Below are 19,766 nucleotides of genomic sequence, written 5' to 3'. Positions count from 1 at the left end.
AGCGTCACCCTCAAATCCTCCCACCAAAATAACTCCCACTCTGTCACCCACCTTTTGCTCCAACTTGTGTCATCAACCACCCAACATTTAAAATAAAATTTAAAAAAAGGAAGAAAAGAAAACGTGTTTCAGCGCCGGTAAGGCGTAGCTTTATCACACACTCAGTTCAGCTCCTAATGATAGTGACAAATCTCCCTCGACTCTCCCGTGGAGTAAATCTCAATGCAGCTATATTCGGAGGAGACTGCTTGGTTTATTTGCGCCCTGGGAGCTCTTTATTGCCCACTTTCTTGCCGTTTGGCTCTACTTTTGGAGCCGATAAAGCGACTTGAACTTATCGCACATATTTACGAAGAGCAGAGGGGACTAGACTATCCATCTAGCCGCCCACCCACTGTATAACAACCTTTACTTTAAACGCTGTCGATAAATATGTTTGACTCACCACGCGTTGAGGTGGTCTGCTACATCCCTCGGTGCTGCAGCCACCAGCAGTTGCCCCATCCTCCCATTGAGCGGCACCAGAGCCTCACACTATGCTGAGGGGCGGAGCGGGGGAGTGGGGAAGAGGAGACTTGGAGTTCCTGGCGTTTCTGTCTCCACATACTTTTATCAAGTGTGGCTCATATGTACACACGCGTATACGAAAGTGCTAACGATTCCGTTACAGGCTGTGTGTGACAGTCATTCTTAGGCTCTTTTACGCCGTCTTAGTGGATCAAGCGGACTTTCTTTACTGTACTAATATCAGTATCGATCCCTGGGTCCGTTTGAGACAAAGATAGAGACATGTGAAAGGTTTCTGATTATAATAAATGAGAAAAGAAAAAAAGAAAAAAATGAATAGAACCGCGCGCTGTCTACAAGGGATCAAAAGCAGCTGTCCCCACTGGACCCGCCGCTCAATAAACAGTTATCAGCCTCCATTCATTTGAACGACCAGGGCAGGGAATGCAAAGGCCGGGGATGGAGGGGAGGGGGAATCGAGGATGACGTGTCCTCTCCTATCCGGGGAGCGTTTTCGGCTTTCTTAACTCCGAGTCCAGCGGTATTATCATTCGTCAGCGGCGCATGAGACAGCCTCTCAGCATGTCCATTTACACGCAAGATCACGCTCTGTCGTGCTCTCCTTTATATAAAGCACGGCGTTGTGCTCATGATGCAACTTGCAGTAATGTTATGAGGACTGGGGGGCTTGATGCTCCTTTCCTTTTTATCTCCTTTATTTTATTTTATTTATTTATTTTTTACTTGATGATATTTTCTTGGATTCGCATGAGGCTCCTGAAGAAAGAGACGGGCTGTGTGTGTGCGTCTGGCGTGGAAGAGTATGTTTATGTGGCCAGTCCAAGAAGTCCAAGAAGTCCAAGAAATAGAGCCTTGTTAACCTTGATCAAGTCTTTACTATTTTCTCTCACGTCCAAGAACATTTCACACAAACTCGAGTATATTCGTTTTAAATCCTGCTAGAAACAAAGAAGCCCTTTAAAAGTTTAAAGTATGAAAAAAATAGTTAAATTCGCAATTGATCAAATCCGGCAGCAGTGAAATCTGTCTCCTAAGACAGTATATCTCATTTTAAATAAGTACAATTCTTGAATTCACCTCACTTGACACAAGGGGAGCTACAGAACTGACTGTAAGGTGACTTTTTTCAGCACCCAGGACAGCAACAGGTGCCGCCCTATCGGCTACACAGTGGAAATTCTCTCCAGCACCATGGACAGCTCCCCATAGTACACCATCGATAAAGGATTTGCTGGCTTCAAAAGTCAACACTTGAACTTGTCCAACATTTATTTTCCCCACAGCTTTGAACTCTCAGTTAACCTCAGACCCCACCCCTTCCCTCCTCCCAATTGACAGGATCACACCATAAGGGTTTTGCTCTTCTTCTGGTTTTCTATTGGATTTAGATTTCGTAAGCAAGTTCAACAGCAATCATGTCACAGACTGCACATAAAAGATGGACTTAGCTTTCACGTCTCAAAAGTGAATCCAATGAGAAGAGCCCTTAAATTTCACTACTTTCTCTCCTCCAACATGGGGTGTTTGCTTAAAGGCAACCAGTTATGTAGACCTCTATATCCTCTCTTGATCCATCCCCTCAGTATAACCTTTCTAAAAAAAAATGTTGGTCTTTGTCATCAGTCATCTCGAATGTAGCATGATATTCATTTCATAAATTATTGTCCCAATTCTAGTTTAAAAAAAGGACTGTAAAGGAGGTGTGCTTTACGGCTCTTTTGTCTACTTGTGTTTAAAATACCAAGATGGCAACAGTGTCTTTTATATACAGTTTATGCATCATGCACATTTATTATTTGCTGAGATAGTGTATCAAGCTAAAACAATCAGAAACCATGGCCATGTGAAAATTGAGCTTTGGCTTCTGCTCAGCTGTATCGGCTTAGACAAGTGTCCCAATTTTCCTCCCAGCGAATGCACGTACATCCTGCTTCCCCCTTTTGTTTCTCACCTCGCTCTCACCTGTCTGCCTGCAACTCTCAATTTCAAAATCCTCTTCTATCTGCACGCTCCGCTGCTTTCCATTCTCCCATCTGCTCTCCACATTCGCCGTTGAGCAAAATGAAAAGGAGGGAACAGATGACATGATCAAGTTACTCAAAACTGAGAAATGGTTGGAATGCAAACCAGATGTTTATTGCTTGACTTGAACAGAGGCGGGGGGGGAAAAAAAGCTGTGTAGTTGAGGGTGAGAGAGAGTGCGCGGTGGTCGAGATGAAGAAGAAGAAGAGGTCCCACTAAGGGAAAAAAAAACAGCAGGCAAGAACTGGCTTTGAGGGGAAATAAGAGGCAGAGAGAGGATGCAACTGTTGGAGTAGATGGAGGATAAGCTTACACCAGCTGAGAGATAATCTGGGCCCTATGTTTCTGTGCCTTTTGAGTGCCTGGTGATTTCCTTTTTCTTCAGTAAATTATCTATTTAGAGGGTTCATTTTCTTATCAGGCATCAAGCAGACTCCTATTTCAACAACTAACAGCTTGTAAGTAAGCTTGTGGGCACGTGTATGTGTGAGGTTGGATGAGTTTGTGAGCTGCCACCCCCGTTCACTCGAGGATGATTAGACTAAAGTGATGACAAGCAGGTCTTTAGCTAGTTCAGAAAGTGCCACAGAGAGGCTGTGTGTGCACGTGCCCTGTCACGCGCGTGTGTGCACACAGCTCTCAGATGATGCCAGTGCCCCCCTCCTCACGAGCACTGTTACTTCCCCACCCACCTGCCGCTGTGTCAACCTGCTCTTCTGTCTGTCTTGCCATCGCTCCTTCTCCTTCTCTCCTCCCTCACCACCTCGTCTTTTCTTCCTTCGTCCTCCTCTCTAGTGATTCATACCGTCATCTTTCTCCAGATGGCCAGAGTTCTGTCACTGTGCTTCGTCACAGTGATAACAGCTACAGCGACTCACACACGCACACAAACACACGCACCCAGCAGTTTGCGCACACTTGCATACAACCCTTCAAAAAAAAGAGAAAAAGCCTTCTTAAATGCATTTAAGCCAACTTCTGCATGACCATCTTCACCGGTTTTTACAAAAGCTAAACACAAAGTAGACATTCAGACTTTGTGAGCATATAGATAAAGGTATAACAACATTCAGGAAGATCATATTAATTTAAATTTACTTTAATTAAATATGATCCATGCCTAAGACTATGGTATTTATGGATCTTGTTGCTCGAGTTCTAAAGTCAGTACTTCACATCCAACCAAAGCCACCGGAAATCTTGCCAATGAAATCATCTGGATTCTTTTTGATATGACTCCCAGCTTATCGGAGAGAACAACATTAAATTAATAAATGTATGTTTTGGCTCATTCACTTATCCAGGGAATATGAGTGGAGCAGTATTGCTCTGTTCTGGCAGTTCTAAGGCATCACGTTCACTGGTTGCAGAATAGCATGTGCCCTTAAGCTCCTTAAGCATGAGTCATTCTATTCACCTGCATTTTTTCTCCGTTGTTCCAATCGAGCTCCATTAAAGACATTTGATGGGGACTGGACAGGTAATGGTAAATTGGCTTGCCGTATGAGAATACATCAGTGATTTGTGAGGAGAAAGTGGCTGTCATTTCACTTTCATGCCTGTTCTCTTTCAGCAAACACCAGTGGAGGAGTGTGATTGAAATGGGCATCACCCATATGTGTAACGGCTGTAACAACAATAGAGCCGCCGTGAGGTTTGAAATGTCAGGAACAAGCGCGTACATGCTAAGTCAATTTTCCCTGCATAAGTAAAGGTGAAATAAACATATCAATAATTCATCGCCACTAGCCGCATATCTGTGAACAGCTCGAGCACAGAATCCTCCATCTTGATTCAAATTTTCATCTTGCTGTTATCAGGTATGGGAATTTTCTCCAGCTATGGCAAATCCTCACAAAGTGAGTGATAGACACAGGTGCCCTGTCTGTCTTGTATAGACGCAAAGCTCAGGAAGGGATTTCTTTAGCTTCCTGATTTACACTGTCTTATCAGATATCAGTGATCCCGGAGATTGAAGATTAGATAGTGGGCAGGAGGTATCTTGTCCTTGTCCTTGTCTTTTTCTTCTTTATACTGCTTCTCTCTCTCTATTGAGCATATAGGTAATCTGTCTGCAGACTTTTTGTGGCAGCGAGGCGGGGAAGAAGCAGTAAATGTGTGTGGGAGTGTCTTTTACTCCTACACTTGCTCAAATTTAGATTTTGGTGTAGAAGGATACTGTTTTGCTCCATCTCTATATTGTAGTCGGTAATGGAAGATAATTCTGTTTGATTAGAGAAGGACTGTTGTGCACTTCAAAGGAACAGTTCAGCAGCTTGGAGAAAAACACTCTGGTTTCTATTTAATATAAGTTGAAAATAGTAAGTTAAATAAAACCTGAGAAAGCAGTTAGTACATTTTTCATGGTAAATCAGGATAGAAGTTAGCTCTCAAAGTTGGAGAGTATTGATGCTGTGTGCCACAGCATCCCAAAATCTGCCAAAAGCTGCAAGGCTTGCCAACATTCTGACAATCTGATTCACAAAAATTAAAGAAACAACTTGGTGTAAATGGACTGAAAATGGAAGTGCTTCCCATTTGTGCAGCTGAATCACCGTCACCATCACATTTTTCTGCTAAGTGCTCTTTTGGGCTGGTGTTGACCAACTTTGCCGTTGGCTTTTGGGTAATAATTCAAGACATTAAGGTACAAAAAACACATAAGCATAAAAGCCACATTATTGCAATGTAATGGAGCAGATAGTGTGAAATATGTCTTTCTACAGGACGTCGACCACTAAAATACCACATGAAAAAAAATGACTGTGAGTTTGAATTCAAATCAGGACAAGCCCGATTAGCTACACCAATAATACATGAGATGTTTTTTTTTAAATTGATATCATATTAATATTAATAGCATAATATTGTTAACTGGAGCACACAAGTGGATCTGAATAATAATCACAGTGATTGAGCTGTCCTAACATAACGCGCTACAGCACGTCATCCCCTAGGTTGAGTAAATTCTAAAAGGCTGTGCAGCTGCTTGCCTAATTGCTTTGTCAGTATTTTAAATAACAATTTATTGGTTTGTTAGTAGAGGTAAGCCATACAGCTGCAAATGATATCTCTAGGAAATTTGTTAAAAATCTGTAAAAAAAAAAAAAATTATAATAATAATAACACATAATAAAAAAAACTGAACAATGATTTATAGCTGATTGTAGGCAGTAGAATTTTTTTTGTTTAGCACAAATAAAATTAAGGGCATTTTCCGCCCTTTTTCAATTAGTTATTGTCATGGCAACTCATTGGCAACTCATTGATATCAATATACAAAAGCGGCCTAGTGTAGGCAGTGTTTTCTTTGGAAATTTGAAGTGAAAGTACAAAATGACTGTTTAACACTTCACACTTAGCTTAACAATAACTGAAGTGAAGAATCAATAACTGAAGAATCAAATGGACCATTCTGGCAAGGCTTGGATGGTCGATTTGGTAAAGTAAATCCGTTGGGCATCTTTCTTTGCCTTTAGACAATAATTCTGATGGCAAAAGAGCCAAACGGGACAGGCAAAAAAAAACCAAAAAAAAAACCAATAACTGAAGTGGCTTAACCGGTGTTGTCACATAATAACATTGAAATGGAAACACATTTTCTACCTTTCCAAGTTTTTAACCACCTGCTTAAACCCTTGCTTTTCTATCATGTAACTGCATCATTAATTTTTTATCCACCGTTTGTGCATCCTGGCGTATGAAGTGCAGTTTATATTTGGGTCAAACATCATCATCTGCTAGTGTCTTCTCATATTCGACAATGTGTTTTTGAAGGATTTGTTGTTCCCACCTTTAGCTGATATAGTTTTCTTGGCTAATTTGCAAATTGGTCTGCTTTGTTGGAGTTTGTTAAAGCAGCTCTGTTTTTAGGTATTAAATCATCATTGAACCTGGCACATGGCTCTCGCTCTCAGACATGTTTGGGCTTGTGTTGTTGGTCATTGTACAAGGGAAAATAAACACATGACCTCACTACATCATTGGCATTGTGATAAGCTGGTTTTTTTTATCACGTGAAAATTTATATGGGAAGTGTTATATCACAAATCACTGGTTCTTAGTGGATATTGCAGGCTCTAGTTGCATAGTTGACTCACTCCACTGTAGTAGAGCACAACTATTGCTGATATATAAGTATCAGCACTTATAATGGCTGATAAATGAAAGTGAACAAAGTAAAGAAAAGACAGGAGAAACACCCTTCAGCCATGTGATGAGTTTTGGTGTTGCAAGGTTTGTCTACTAGGGCACTCTGCAGCCTCCCTGTTAGCAACACATTTGGAATGCCATAAACACAACAGCTAAACAATCTGAGCAGAGCTGTGCAAAATATTAGCAAGTGATCCATGGCTTTATGCGACAATAAAACAAGATTATTTTTAAAGTGCATCACCATATTATCTCAGTAAGGGCTAATAAATAACTACATGTAACAAGTGTTAGGACAAACTGTTTCTACCTGTGATAAAAAAAAAAAAAGATATTGGCCTATATATCTGATTTTTAAATCATCAAGTATCTGTATTGATATCAATATTAAAACTCCTATCTACTCTGGAAATAGGATGGTGCTACTCTAGTCAAGGGCATCTTTTGCTTCCATACTAGCTTCAGTTGCTCTATGGGAGCCTAGAACTTGAGCTTACCTATCTCAAGGTACTACTGTTTATAATTTCTGCCACACATCTTCAAATGTGAACTTTCTGGTCTTTCCTGGTATTTACACTCTTCTTCTCCCAAAATGTTGAATCGTTCCTTTAAGAGAATATTGTACTTGAGTTTGTAGTCAAAGTTCTTCAATGCTAACACATTCCATTGATTTGTCGGCTAGACTTAGTTACCCTCAGTTTTTTGCTTTTTTTTTTGTTGGGGGGGGGTAAGCAAACCCAGTTTAACCTGTTGTTATCACAGGTTTTCTTCTGCTTTGTGTTACATGTTCTGCTGAGAAAATAAATTCCTAATGAGAGCAGGTGAGGGGAAAATATCCCCTTAAGTACTATTTCAGTGGATGAGAAGAAAACAGTATAACAGAAAGCCATTGTGAAAGAGGACACAGATTCTTAAAAAAATGTTTGTTAGAATTATTTCTTTACTCATGCTTGGTCTATTTTGATATTTATTAAAAAAAACTATTAATATTAATGATATCTGGTATCTGTGCAAATGAGTTGCAATCTTGTGCCTGAAGTACATGAGAATGATTTAATGGTTATTTAATTATTTTAACTTATAATCCAGGACTTAGATGCAAACTGCTAAAACATGTTTTTCTTTCTCACAGTCTAAACAAGTTAATGGTTGTATTTTGTACATATCTGTGGATTTAAAGGCTCTAAATCTAACACCTAAAGCAATGTGGAAATCCAGAGTCTATGTAATGTAATGAGTAGCTGTGACATTTTATTTTAATTCACTATAAATTCTAATTATGTGACTGCGATGCACGCGGCCCATTGATTATGAATGTGGTCCACAGTTCACTTGAGCCTTCCTTGGGGGGCTGTTAGGCTCTGAGTTGAAAGGTTAAACTGCACCACAGTTAGCTGAAGGGAGGCAGATTGATCGTCTGCTCATCCATCTCTCAGTGATAGATGGTATAGTTCTGCTGGGACATTCCTAACCTGACCTTTGGAACAGTGCTTCCTCTCTGGTTTTAATATACATTACTCACAAAGGATTGAACGCTCACAAATGCCCACTCACTTATCTGACAGGCACGCAAGCATGAGTCTTGCCCGGAAGAATGGTGTAAAATAATGTAACATGGTCACAAAATTATACCACCTCCTATGGATGCTGTTGGTCCTGAAAGTGTAGTTTCCCCTGATTCCTCATGCAATGTAGGTGCAAATGCACTGGAGAATGTGAGTGGGATTATCACTGCAGAATATGTGGGGTCTAATGTAACTCAAAGAGCTGAGCTCAAAGATGTGAGGAGAATGACAATGAGTTGATAATTGACTTTCGCTGTTTCACACATTAGACTCACACGTAATTGTGCTTTTCTCCCCCCCCAAGAAGACTGGGAAATAAAATTGAAATGATTCGAGCAGCGCACACGTGTGTGTACATATGTTTGAACAGAGACGCACACACCTGTGCGGGGTAGAGCGCGCTCAAGTATGAAAAAATGCTTGAAGACAGGGATTTGTCTTTATGTGTGCTTTCCTGTTACACTGTTGTCATGGGAACAGCATACAGCTTCTGTGTCAGGAGCAGTGAATGACACTGAACTGCACTTGTTTTCTTTTCTTTTTTATTCATCCTCCGCTCATTGCTAAAAATGCAAGTGTACGTAGAGAGCTTAAGGACACATACGCAATTCATCGTGTTTTGTAAGGGAGGCCCATTTGCACCCATGTAGACTGATACGCTAGGAAAGACAGAGGTCTTTCTGAAAGCGTAGAATATCAACTGTACCAGCATGTCTTCGACTCTGAATGGACTATTTTCTATTGATTAACTTGGTGCGTAGGTTGCTGTGGAGCTCTGTTGCTCACAGTAGCACCAACGTTCCGTAGGGCTGTTGGAATGTACTGCTAAGAAAGTGAAAAAAAATGAAGAAGTCTACCTAAAACACTGATCTCTATGGAAAAGGTGCTAAAATCCTAGTGAGAGATAGGGGTTTTTTTTCAGGGGGAAGGTAGGTGGCTGTTGTGCAGGTCCTTTTTGGCTGGAATGGTAATACTGTTGGTTAAATATGACCCAGCTGGAAGGAACTGCCTGGCTCTCCCCCTTCTCTTCCTCTGTCTGAGAGAACACATGCTCCATTGTGCTTCTTTTGCCAGCCCTGATAACAGGCAGGAATGTTTGCATGCATTCATGCAAATGTGCATTTCTGCATGCATCCCTCTTCAGTGTCTTCTTAGTATCCAGCCGCTTTTTTCAGCTCTTTAATCTTTAGCTTAATCTTTGCATGTGGGCGCTGTTTGTTTTCTTACCCCACACGTTTCAGCCTGCAGCTACGTTGCCTTGACAGTGAGTTTTTGTGGGGTTTCTTGCGCGTGTCAGTATTAACTTTGTGTGCCATAGGCATCAACAGATCCTTTCATAGAGCTTGCAGTGAGGATGTTGCAACTAGAACAACACTGCATCATTAGCACTGGTATTCTTAGCATGTGTTCCCTGATTTACAGTTGAGAGTGTGCTAACAAATGTATTCACATATCAGTTTCTTTGAGTATCCACTCAGAGAAATCACTGCTGTATTTTGACCTGACACATTCATGCAGCAGGAATCCATTCCAGCCTTTGAATGTGCACCATTATGGAAATGGAAACTTGTTTTGTTTTTGTTTTTTTCTTTTAAGGAAAAAATAATAATTACCATTCAGCCCAGTGGAAACAACCTGTGGAAGGGAGGGCTGAGAGGGACCAAAGCCTATCACTAGCACCTTCCACTGCATTTGGCTTGCCTGTTAACGGCAGGAGGTGTCGTTCAGGCATAGACATTAGCCAAATGTATGGGGGTGAGCCGGATCACTTAGCTCGCACATTTTCATTTTAATGGCGGCCATCGCAAGGTTAATTCAGATGTGACGCGGTCAAGACGTGCTTACGTGCTGACACGTCAAGAGACAAATGGTGGTGCTGAGAGGATCCATGGGGCGGAAGGGTTTATCTGTCCACCAGGGAGCAGTTATCGGTACACACACACACACACACACACACACACACAATAAACAATTGTTTTTTTGAAGTGTACTCATGGGCTAAGTTAGCTGTGGATAGGCTACAGTAATACAAGCAATAAACACACTCAAAAGGAAGCATTTCTTTAGATTGAAAGTTTTATTCCAGCTGGATGCTTTTTTTCTATAGACTGCCTCATACTTACCATATATAGTATTTTTTTAGTTTGTCTTGGGAATAATGAAAAGGCTGAACTCATATGGATAAATGTACCACCCAATAACACCAACAGGAGCTGTTCTGCCATGGAAACTCAGCACACAGTTTTTTTGCTGAAGCTAATGCCAGTCAAGGTCTGGAGCACTGCAATTATTGAATCAGTAGAGTGTTCACAACTTTTATACTATGTAACTTTATGTGGTCTGCTTCTTCATGGGTGAGTTTGTAACTGCTGTCTGGTGAGGAAGGAGCGGCTAGCAGGTCCAGCAGGCATGTGGTGTGGAGGTTAGCTGGACAACTCGGAGGCCAGCCAGTTAGACAGAACAACAGACCTTTATTTGGCGATAACAGAACAAGACCATACAAGCCAGGTCTCCACGGCTCTACCCTATTCGTTCGTACATGTGCCGGGGTTAGGCAGTTGCCTGCGCTAGCCCGTTACAATGGTATGGTCTCTCTAAACAGATGCATGGTGAGCAGCATGCTCGGCTGTAATGGCTGCCACTGCACTCACACTAGGAGACTCTCAAACTACCGTAATAATAGAACGACATCCCCTAGTGGTGCTATACCATAATAAGGGTTATTATGCTACAAGTTGCTGTGGTTCAGGCAACTGAAAATGGGACTGAAAATGCCTGAGTTCACAGATTAAGATTTGGGACCCAGAGTATGTGATGGAAAATATGGAAAAGGAAATCCAAAAATCCTGCGTGACAGGATGTAAACATTAAAGGAACGTTAATGGCATCCCACCGCAGCTTCTTCTAGACAGATGGATCGAAAGCACTGGAGGCAAAACACACACACACACACACATTATATATATATATATATATATATATATATATATATATATATATATATATATATATATGCGTCTTTATGGCATATATATATATATATATATATATGTGTGTGTGTGTGTGTGGGGGGGGGGGGGGGGTTTAAAGTGTCCCTTTAAACTTGGAACAAGACTCATTCTCTGAAACTGCATTCATCTTGCGCAACATAAGACATAAAACACTTCTATTATTGTCTGGAAGAACAGGATGCTCTCTGCATCTTTGTCTTTTGTCCAAAGGCAGTCTTGAATCATAGATGGGTAGATGGGGAGACAAGGGAGCGATAGAGAGAGAGAGCAAGGGGAATAAGGAAACAGAGAAAAAAAGCTGATGGGGTCCAGAAAGAAGATTTGCACTGCTGTATTGCCGGTATTATTTGCGTCTTTATGGCATTATGAGACTGTGATGTCGGGATTGTGTTCACTTTGATGAAATATCCTCCCATTCATAGTCACTGTGGAGAGTGTAATTGTATCTCAGCAGAGGAGTTACATGCAGACATCAGACACTATACTCACCCAGGGTATAGGGATTACACTCATACATGTGTAGACAAATGATACCTCCACACACAGGCACGTGTATACGCCTGTCTCTCTTTACTTGCACAAACGAACGCATACACACACGAGCACACACACAAATGCCACTGACGCCTCCCTCGAAATGGACCTCTAGATTTTGCCAGCAGTGCAGATTAAGCACTATCTTGCTGTGAATGTCACACTGGCTGTCTGTGACCTCAGCAAAACAGGTAAAAAATATCCCACCTTATATAGTGTTCTTCCTCTGTCCCACTCATTCAACCCCCCCTGCTGCCCCCATTGGCTGGTGTCCCTTCTCTCGTCGCCCTCACTTGTTCTTTCTGGCAAACGTTCATTCTGCTATTTTTTTTATTTCCCTGCAGTTTGGACCTCATTTCACCTTTGCTTCTATTATTCCTCGCATCACGTCTTCCAAATCTATTTTCTCATATGTCCATAGATTCAGTCTGCTTTGTGTTTGTCTGCCCCACCACCCGTTCGCCCTTAGCCCCGCTTCTTTCTCTCTTTCCTTTTTGGTCTCTTCTTGTCTCCTTCCTCTCGGAGGGGTTGCTGTCCTGCCCGAGTGCAGCGCGGTGACCATCGATTCATCAAAGTGTCACAGCGCGCCACCACAGTTCTGTGTGTCTGCTACTGAACAACTGCACCAGCAAAGCAAACAACAGCACCTGCACACAAACACAGGCACAGGTAGAACCTGGAGTGCTGCCCCAGCAAGGTCACACCTCTCCCTGTACACTCATTTGGCAGCCTGTGCACCGGAGATGCTAAGTGCCAAGTGGATGCTGCCAGTGGCACAGCGGGCTAAGCAGTGGACAACATATCTGTTGAACATCCACACAGTTAACATTCCACTACAAGCCTTCTGCAAACAGTTCCCAATGGCATGATGGAAGATGAAATATGCTAAGCACTTAAAAACGATGGCCATTTCCTAATTGCTGAACTAGCATCTCTGCTGCTCTTCGGCATTCACTGGTTCACCAGAATTTACACAATCTGAGAAAACATGACCTTCTTACTTTACCGGTGGCTAAAATAGCACCGCCAGCAGTGTCTTTATGGTGTCTTTATGGTGTGTCAGTAGAGTCAACTGCAGGTTGGGCTCTTCCCTGCAGATTTACACCGAAGGCCTTCAGAGTAGGTCACCAGCTCCCAGATGCTAATTTCATAATGCATCCTGGGCGAGCCTTAAATAATTCATCCAAGCCCCAAGTGCAGGATCCACTTAATCAAAGGCTCCGGGTTTTCAAAGAACAGGGACAGCAGACTTACAGAACCTCGGTTAACCTCACTTGAATCTTATGGTAACCTTTTTTTCTGCAGTTGCGCATAATTTAGAATGAGCATGGCCGCAGGGCGCAGAAACATCTGCAAGTGTCCCTGTTATCACCCCCCCCCCGATATGAAAATCAAACTCAATAATGTTGCAAATTGGTCCTTAATGGCCACAGAAGTGCATTTTCAAGCGCCTGTTTTTTCTACAATTGAATTCTGAGTCTGAGCCTGACCGTTTTTCATCAGGAATATAACTGTTTTTGGCTACAGCCTGAATAAAACAGCTTCTCGTCAAACTCCAGTTTGGTCTTTTGTCCAAGATTGTATGCATCATTATCAATTTAGGAGTTGGTAACTTGGCAATGCTGCTTACAATTCAAAACAGCATTTCGCAGAGCTCTGGCAGCAGACATATCCTCCATCATTATTACTTTTTCTTTTCATTTTTTTGCTTCGCTTAATTGTGTCCATAAAACACAGAGCTTGAGTTCCTGCCTGGTTGATCACCTGTCATACAGCGTGCTTCATGCTGTAATGGCATGTGCACTGTGTGTGAAAACCTTTTATTTAGCTGCAGAACACACTCTCTTTGTAATGTTTTCACTTCAGCTGGTAGCACCTCAAGAGTCACGAAATCAATTATTTCTTCAATTTGATGCTGAAAGTGATTAATAACAATTCAGTCGCCCTAACCTTCCTGGTATTGTTTTATAATACAGTCCACTCTACTCGTCTTTACTCAGTACAATAGGTTGGCAGACCCTTTTGATCCCCATCAAGCTCTGCAATCTGTCTGCTCTACAGTGTGAGCTCCTGATTGGCATTGTCTAACTGAGGCGCTGTAATGAGGGAGATGATGAGGAGATTATTGACTGGGTTGTGGGTAAGAAAGTCAGGTGGGAGAGTTAGATGTGGGGGTTTTACCTGGATATTAGTATTGACCTGATGGTAATTGGGAGGCTGGATGCTCACTTGCTGAGCCTATTTAAAGGCTTTAATAAAAAATCAGATGAAGATAGCTCTCACTTTGATCATTTTTTGTTCTTCTCTCTTGATTCTTCCTAAAGAAGAGGGAAAAAAGTACATGATTTTACACATGCCATGAATTCACTTACAGATTTCTAAAGCAAGCAAATAGCTAAACTCTGGATGCACTATTAAACGTGTAGTTTAATTCTGTTCCACGTACGTTAATTCTTGTCTGCGTACGAGTGCACTCACATTAGCATCTTTTGGAAGAGGTCAAGCGCACATGAAGCACTGAAAAGTGACGGTGGAGAGGCTTCTGCCTGTTTTTGGACCAGACAGGCCCTTGGGAGTCAACAGTGGCATGACAGATACACTGTGACTGGATGAACCTCGAGCTGCTGCCAATGCCATCCAGACAGCCTGTATCTTAACCTTCTGAAACTATCTGCTTTTATCCTTCTCCCCCCAAAAATGCATTTCCTCTACCTGGGAAAGAAAAATATGTTTGTATCTGTGTGTGTGCATGTGCTTTTGGGTGGGTGGATGTTTTTCCAGTAGCGATTCAGGATACATAAACACCTTGACGTGGTGTGTAGCCCCTGAAATCTTTGACATTCACTTTGATTGCTACCGTGAGATCAAATGCAGCATTTGCTTGTCCGGGTAACCAATAACAAACCCACTTTTTCAGGTTTGTTTGTTTTGTTTTTTCAACTTTGAGTGAAAGTAAAATGTATTTTTGTTAAGCCCCTCCCCTTTTAGTCTCTTTAGTTGCCTTCACGCTTGGTGCCTTATTACCTGTAAATCCCTGCTGGTTTCTCAGACATGATGCATATTTCAGAGTGAAAATATGGACAGATTTTGGGCTTTGAGTTTTCCCTACCCATCAGAGAATGTGCACAAAGTAGAACAGAGTCTATATGCTTCACAACCATTCAATGTCCACCTCCACCCCACCCCCACAACCCATCAAAGCAGCCTCTACTTTTACCTGTCTCAAAGCTGCGATGTGTTTACTCAATAATCCTTATTTAAACTGTCACTTTTTTATGCCCTCAGGTAGCATGCATTGATTCATCACAGACACTTGCCCTGTTTGTCTGTGCATACAAATGAACAAAACAAATATCGTATCTACTGCAAGTCTTGCATTCTGGTTGTTGAATAATGTGGGTTATCCAGATAACAGATGTCCTGCAATTATACTCTCCTAATTACATTTTAATCAGGCTACATTATGATGCAGGTTTTTTGGCTGAAGTGAACAAAAGGGAAATATACTTCATTTGTATTAACAGCATGTGCAAGGATATATTTATTTAGCTCACTTCTGTGTGACCACGAATATGTTTATAGGGTACGAGATCCCTGATGTATGAGGGATCTAAATCTGTCTGTTCAGATTTAGTGTTCTTTGGGGGGGGGGGGTTATGGTTTTTTGACATAAAGAAAATCATCGCCACGTCCATCTCTTCTCCTTATCCAGTTCAGGGAGCCAACCATTCGCACTCACATTCACACCTATGGACAATTAAGAAACATCAGTTAATCTAACCCCACTCACTGCATGTCTTTGGACTGTGGGAGGAAGCCGGAGTACCCGGAGAGAACCCACACAAACTCCACACAGAAAGATCCCATCCTGATGGTGGAATTGAACTCAGGACCTTCTTGCTGTGAGGGAAAAGTGCTAGTCACAGCTTTTTATATATCTTTTTCAATTATGCATTGCAAGTTTTGATTTAAAAAACAAAAGAAGAAGAAAAAAAGCAGGTATTGTAGTGGCAGAAAATTACAATCATCTCCATTCTGTTTTTTTTTTTTTTTTTTACAATGTATGAAATCAAATTAATATCGTTTTAAGAGGCACCTTAGCCCAAAACCAAACTCCTACATTTTCCACCAGGCTGTAGTGTTATTTTTCAACCTAGATTTTTTTTGTATGGTCTGCTTTTGCTCCACAAGGCAAGCGGTCATTAGCTGTGGCCATTCATTCCATCATATTCAAGAGAAGGCTGGCATCTCTACAGTGGATATCTACCGAGCCCGGCAGGTGACGCCAAAATCATCTAGATAGAGGAAAAGTGGCATAGACCAGGGGGAAATATGGAAATTTGATTTGGGAATAATGTGCCTCTTTAACTATTGAACGTTATGTGTATAAACACAGTAATTTGTAAATTAACTCTGAAAGCACAGACAAAATGCAGAGTTGTGCATAATATAGCAATGACACATCATTCCTCATTAGCGATTAATTACAGGCAAATCCTAACATTGATTAAAAGTCTCGGCTGTGCTCAGATCAGTCGAAGACAAGTCATTTAGCTTGGAGATTGAAAACGCTCGCAGACACATAGACAACGCTTCTTACATCCACCCCGAGCCTTGTACGGATACAATTAAAATCTCAGATTGAAGGCAGTTTAAGTGGCTGCTGAAAAAAAAATGCAAGATGAGTTCAATTAATGTAGCAATCAAGTACGTCTCCTCCTCTCCCCTCTCGTCACCTCGACTCTTCTTCTCGAGCTATGTCATGTATTAACGTGGGAACCTATTATTAATGTGGTGGTAGGACCAGTGCTGTGTGTGATGAACAAGCGTGTGATGATGGAGGTGGGTAGAGGTGGGGAAAGCTGAGAGAAGGGGGGGCGAGCCATTTAGCACTGCAATATTAATGGCTTATGCTGTAGGTGATAATGGATGTTGCTGCATTTGGTGCAAAATGTTTGACTGTGGGTGTGCATTTGTATAATTTCCTTTCTTGAGTGTAGATGAGTGAGGTTTTTGTCTTTTTATTTGGAGAATCCTTAACGTTTAAGCACTCTGCTAGCTGTTATGTACTCTGCTAACGTGTCTTTCTGCCTTTTAATAACTGACTATTTCTTTTTCTCTTTCTCTTTCTTCACAGCTCAGAACTGCAGTTACACATTACAGAATCCCAATGGGACAATAGAAAGCCCTGGATACCCTTACGGCTATCCTAACTATGCCAACTGTACATGGGTCATTGTGGCGGCGGAGCACAACCGGATACAGCTGGTGTTTCAAGGCTTTGCCCTAGAGGAGGACTTTGACATCTTGTCTGTATATGATGGGCCGCCCAGCCCTGGAAACCTGCGAACAAGGTAGTTTATTTTGTGTATGTTCTGAAAAAGCCTCACTAGAAGCACACAGACGCTATTTGGCTACCATATTAGTAACAGTCATTTCAGGCTAGCAAGATCAAGCACTTCTGTAAAATAATAAGGGATGAGCCATGACTTCAGTTTCAAAGACATAAAAACTGCACATATAGATGCAACAGAGGTTTGGTGACTGTGTTTTTTGAGTGAGGATGAAAAATCTAAAAATAATGAGTCTTCATTAACGACTCAATCCATTGTGCTGGCTTCTCTTACCAAAGCACTAAACAAATTCCATGTTAATTTATATTATGGATGTGGCTTGCCAAGAAACCTGCACTTAACATCATGTTTACTGTAATTATGAATAGATATGCCTGACCACTCATTTTACACTGCTGGGAAATCTGTGTGGCTACATCGAGGTTCATTGTGCTTAGCGCTGAGTGATGCACTTCTACATATCTTGGTTGAAACGAGATGTTATTGAGTTACTATTAACTTGATCATACTATGACCTCTGACATCAACAAGGCATTTTCGTTCAGAGACCTGCCATTCATATTTCCTGTTTCTGAACCACTCTCTGTAAATATGCTTGGGATAGAAACTTCCAGTAGATCAGCAGCAGTTTCTGAAATGCTTAGACCAGCCCATGTGGCACCAGCAAGCACTCCAGCATGCCATGTTTAAAGCCACTTAAATCATAATTTTTTTCTCATTTTGATGAACACTTTGAACTTCACCAGGTTTTCTTGACCATGTCTATAGGTCTATAGGTACCTAAAAAAGTGACTGTATAAGTGTCTGTATTTGGATTAATGCAAAATTGAAATATCAGCGTTGCTTTCATATTTTAAGGTTTAATCGTTTCATTTAAGTTAAATGAAAAGCATTTAATACAGTCTGATAAGTATCTGTTCTATACTTCAGCACCATAGTGGCACAGAAGCAAGAGGGTTCTGGATTTGAACCTGCCTGTGTTTTCCCTGTGCCTGCAGGTGCAGATATGAGCTTGATAAACCTGATCAATAAGATTAGAAAAGTATTCTGTCCCAGTCCATTTTTAAGTGCGTGAATGACGGGCACCCTGCAGCCATTTTGAACAGTCACTTTTTGCACTGCTACATTAAAGTACCAAAGTGTCACCAGAGGTTCAAAACTCACTGAAGTACAAATAAGTACCCCTCGTTACAGGTACATTAGTGCTCCACTGACAAGCTTTGGTACTTTTTGCCCAACCACTCACCCCTTTGAATGCTCAGATTTTGCGTCAAAGATGGCGCCACGTTCCCAAATCCGTGTTAATGCAGCCACTACAAAGATCTTGGGAATCTGAAAAGAAAACCCTGATTTTAATCAATTAAATTGTACTTTTTGAGTCGTTTGCCCTCAACGGTATTGATGACGGCAATGGACAGGTAACTGGAAAAGAGGGGAAATTATCAAGATTAAAATCAGTGAAGCATTCAGAAGCAGTTGGAGCAGACTCTTTGGTGACTAATACCATACGGACTCTGTGGACCCTGCGATGGCATCCGGGGTTATTCCCTGGGATTCTGGGCACATTTTATGCTTGAGAGCTTCCCACGAAAAGAAATAACTTCTCACTTGGGTGTGGAGACTCAAACAAACAATTTCTGAAACAACTTCCTCCAGTTCAGCCAATTTAATACCCTTAGAGAATCCTGCCTCGTGCTTTCCCGTGAAACTCATACAGTCCGTGTTTGGTTTTGAGATTTTAGAAGTAAACATTCTATTTATATCAGCTGCAATTATAAAAGATAGAGCCGGAGAGCTTCAATTCATTGATTCAATTAAGTTTATTTTGGGATATCGCTGCTTGCAGGCTATCTAGCTAACCTCTTGGCAGCCCTCTTGCTAACACACTCACCTAATTAGAGACAATTTCACCGTTTGATCAATTAAAGCCACACCGAAAAATGCTTTTAGTTCCTGTCACCTTCTGCTACGAGCTTGGCCTCGCATTTTAAAGCATATGAAAGCCCTCTGCAGACAAATGAGAAAAATGTTAAGCGCTCTTGTCACCGACACTGTTTCGAGTCTCCGTCGGGCCTTCTCTGTTTTTCCCCGTCAATATGTCTCTCTCTCTCTCTCTAGCTCTCACCCCCTCTCTTCCCCTTCCCCTCCCCTCCTCTGCATCTCTCATTTTGTGCCAGTGGTGCCTCTACAGCATCTCCCCACAGAAAGCAAATGAAAGAGAGAAGAAAATCCATTATGGATTGGTGTTGCCCTGTTCTCACCCAGCCTTTCTGCTGTTTGGACTTCTGGGCCTTGTTGTATATTGATGCTCCGGCGGGACAGAGGGGTGGGGGTGGGGAAGGAGGGGAGGAAGCGTTTCTCTCTCTGTCAAAGTCCTTTGAAAATAAGTGAAAGAAAAGAAAATGAATTTAAAAAGACGATCACAAAAAAAGAAAGTTGGGGGAGGGGGGCGATGAAATAGTGAACGAGATGGAGAAGCAGTGAAGTTCTTGCTGGGGATTTTGTTTGTGTTGACTTTGATGAGAGTTCCTCTCCTTTCAAAAGAGGCATCTTGTAATAACGTCAGACTTCAGACTGTATCTTTGAGTGAGCTCGGGATT

General features: G+C 41.7%; 1 protein-coding gene across 2 annotated transcripts in view; it reads left to right on the top strand.

Annotated features, from left to right (window-relative positions):
- Positions 1–19,766, top strand: part of csmd2 (CUB and Sushi multiple domains 2) — a 261,451-nt gene that overhangs the window by 2,100 nt on the left and 239,585 nt on the right. For both annotated transcript variants that reach the window (XM_040021190.1, XM_040021191.1), the window contains one exon: positions 16,950–17,166. In XM_040021190.1, coding sequence (XP_039877124.1) covers positions 16,950–17,166 — 217 coding nt within the window. The remainder of the gene's footprint in view (positions 1–16,949; positions 17,167–19,766) is intronic.

This window comes from Simochromis diagramma, unplaced genomic scaffold (genome assembly GCF_900408965.1).
Source record: "Simochromis diagramma unplaced genomic scaffold, fSimDia1.1 OVJJ01000753.1, whole genome shotgun sequence".
NCBI lineage: Eukaryota > Metazoa > Chordata > Actinopteri > Cichliformes > Cichlidae > Simochromis > Simochromis diagramma.
Note: the sequence above shows the minus strand (reverse complement) of the source record. Positions and strands in the feature narration are given on the sequence as shown.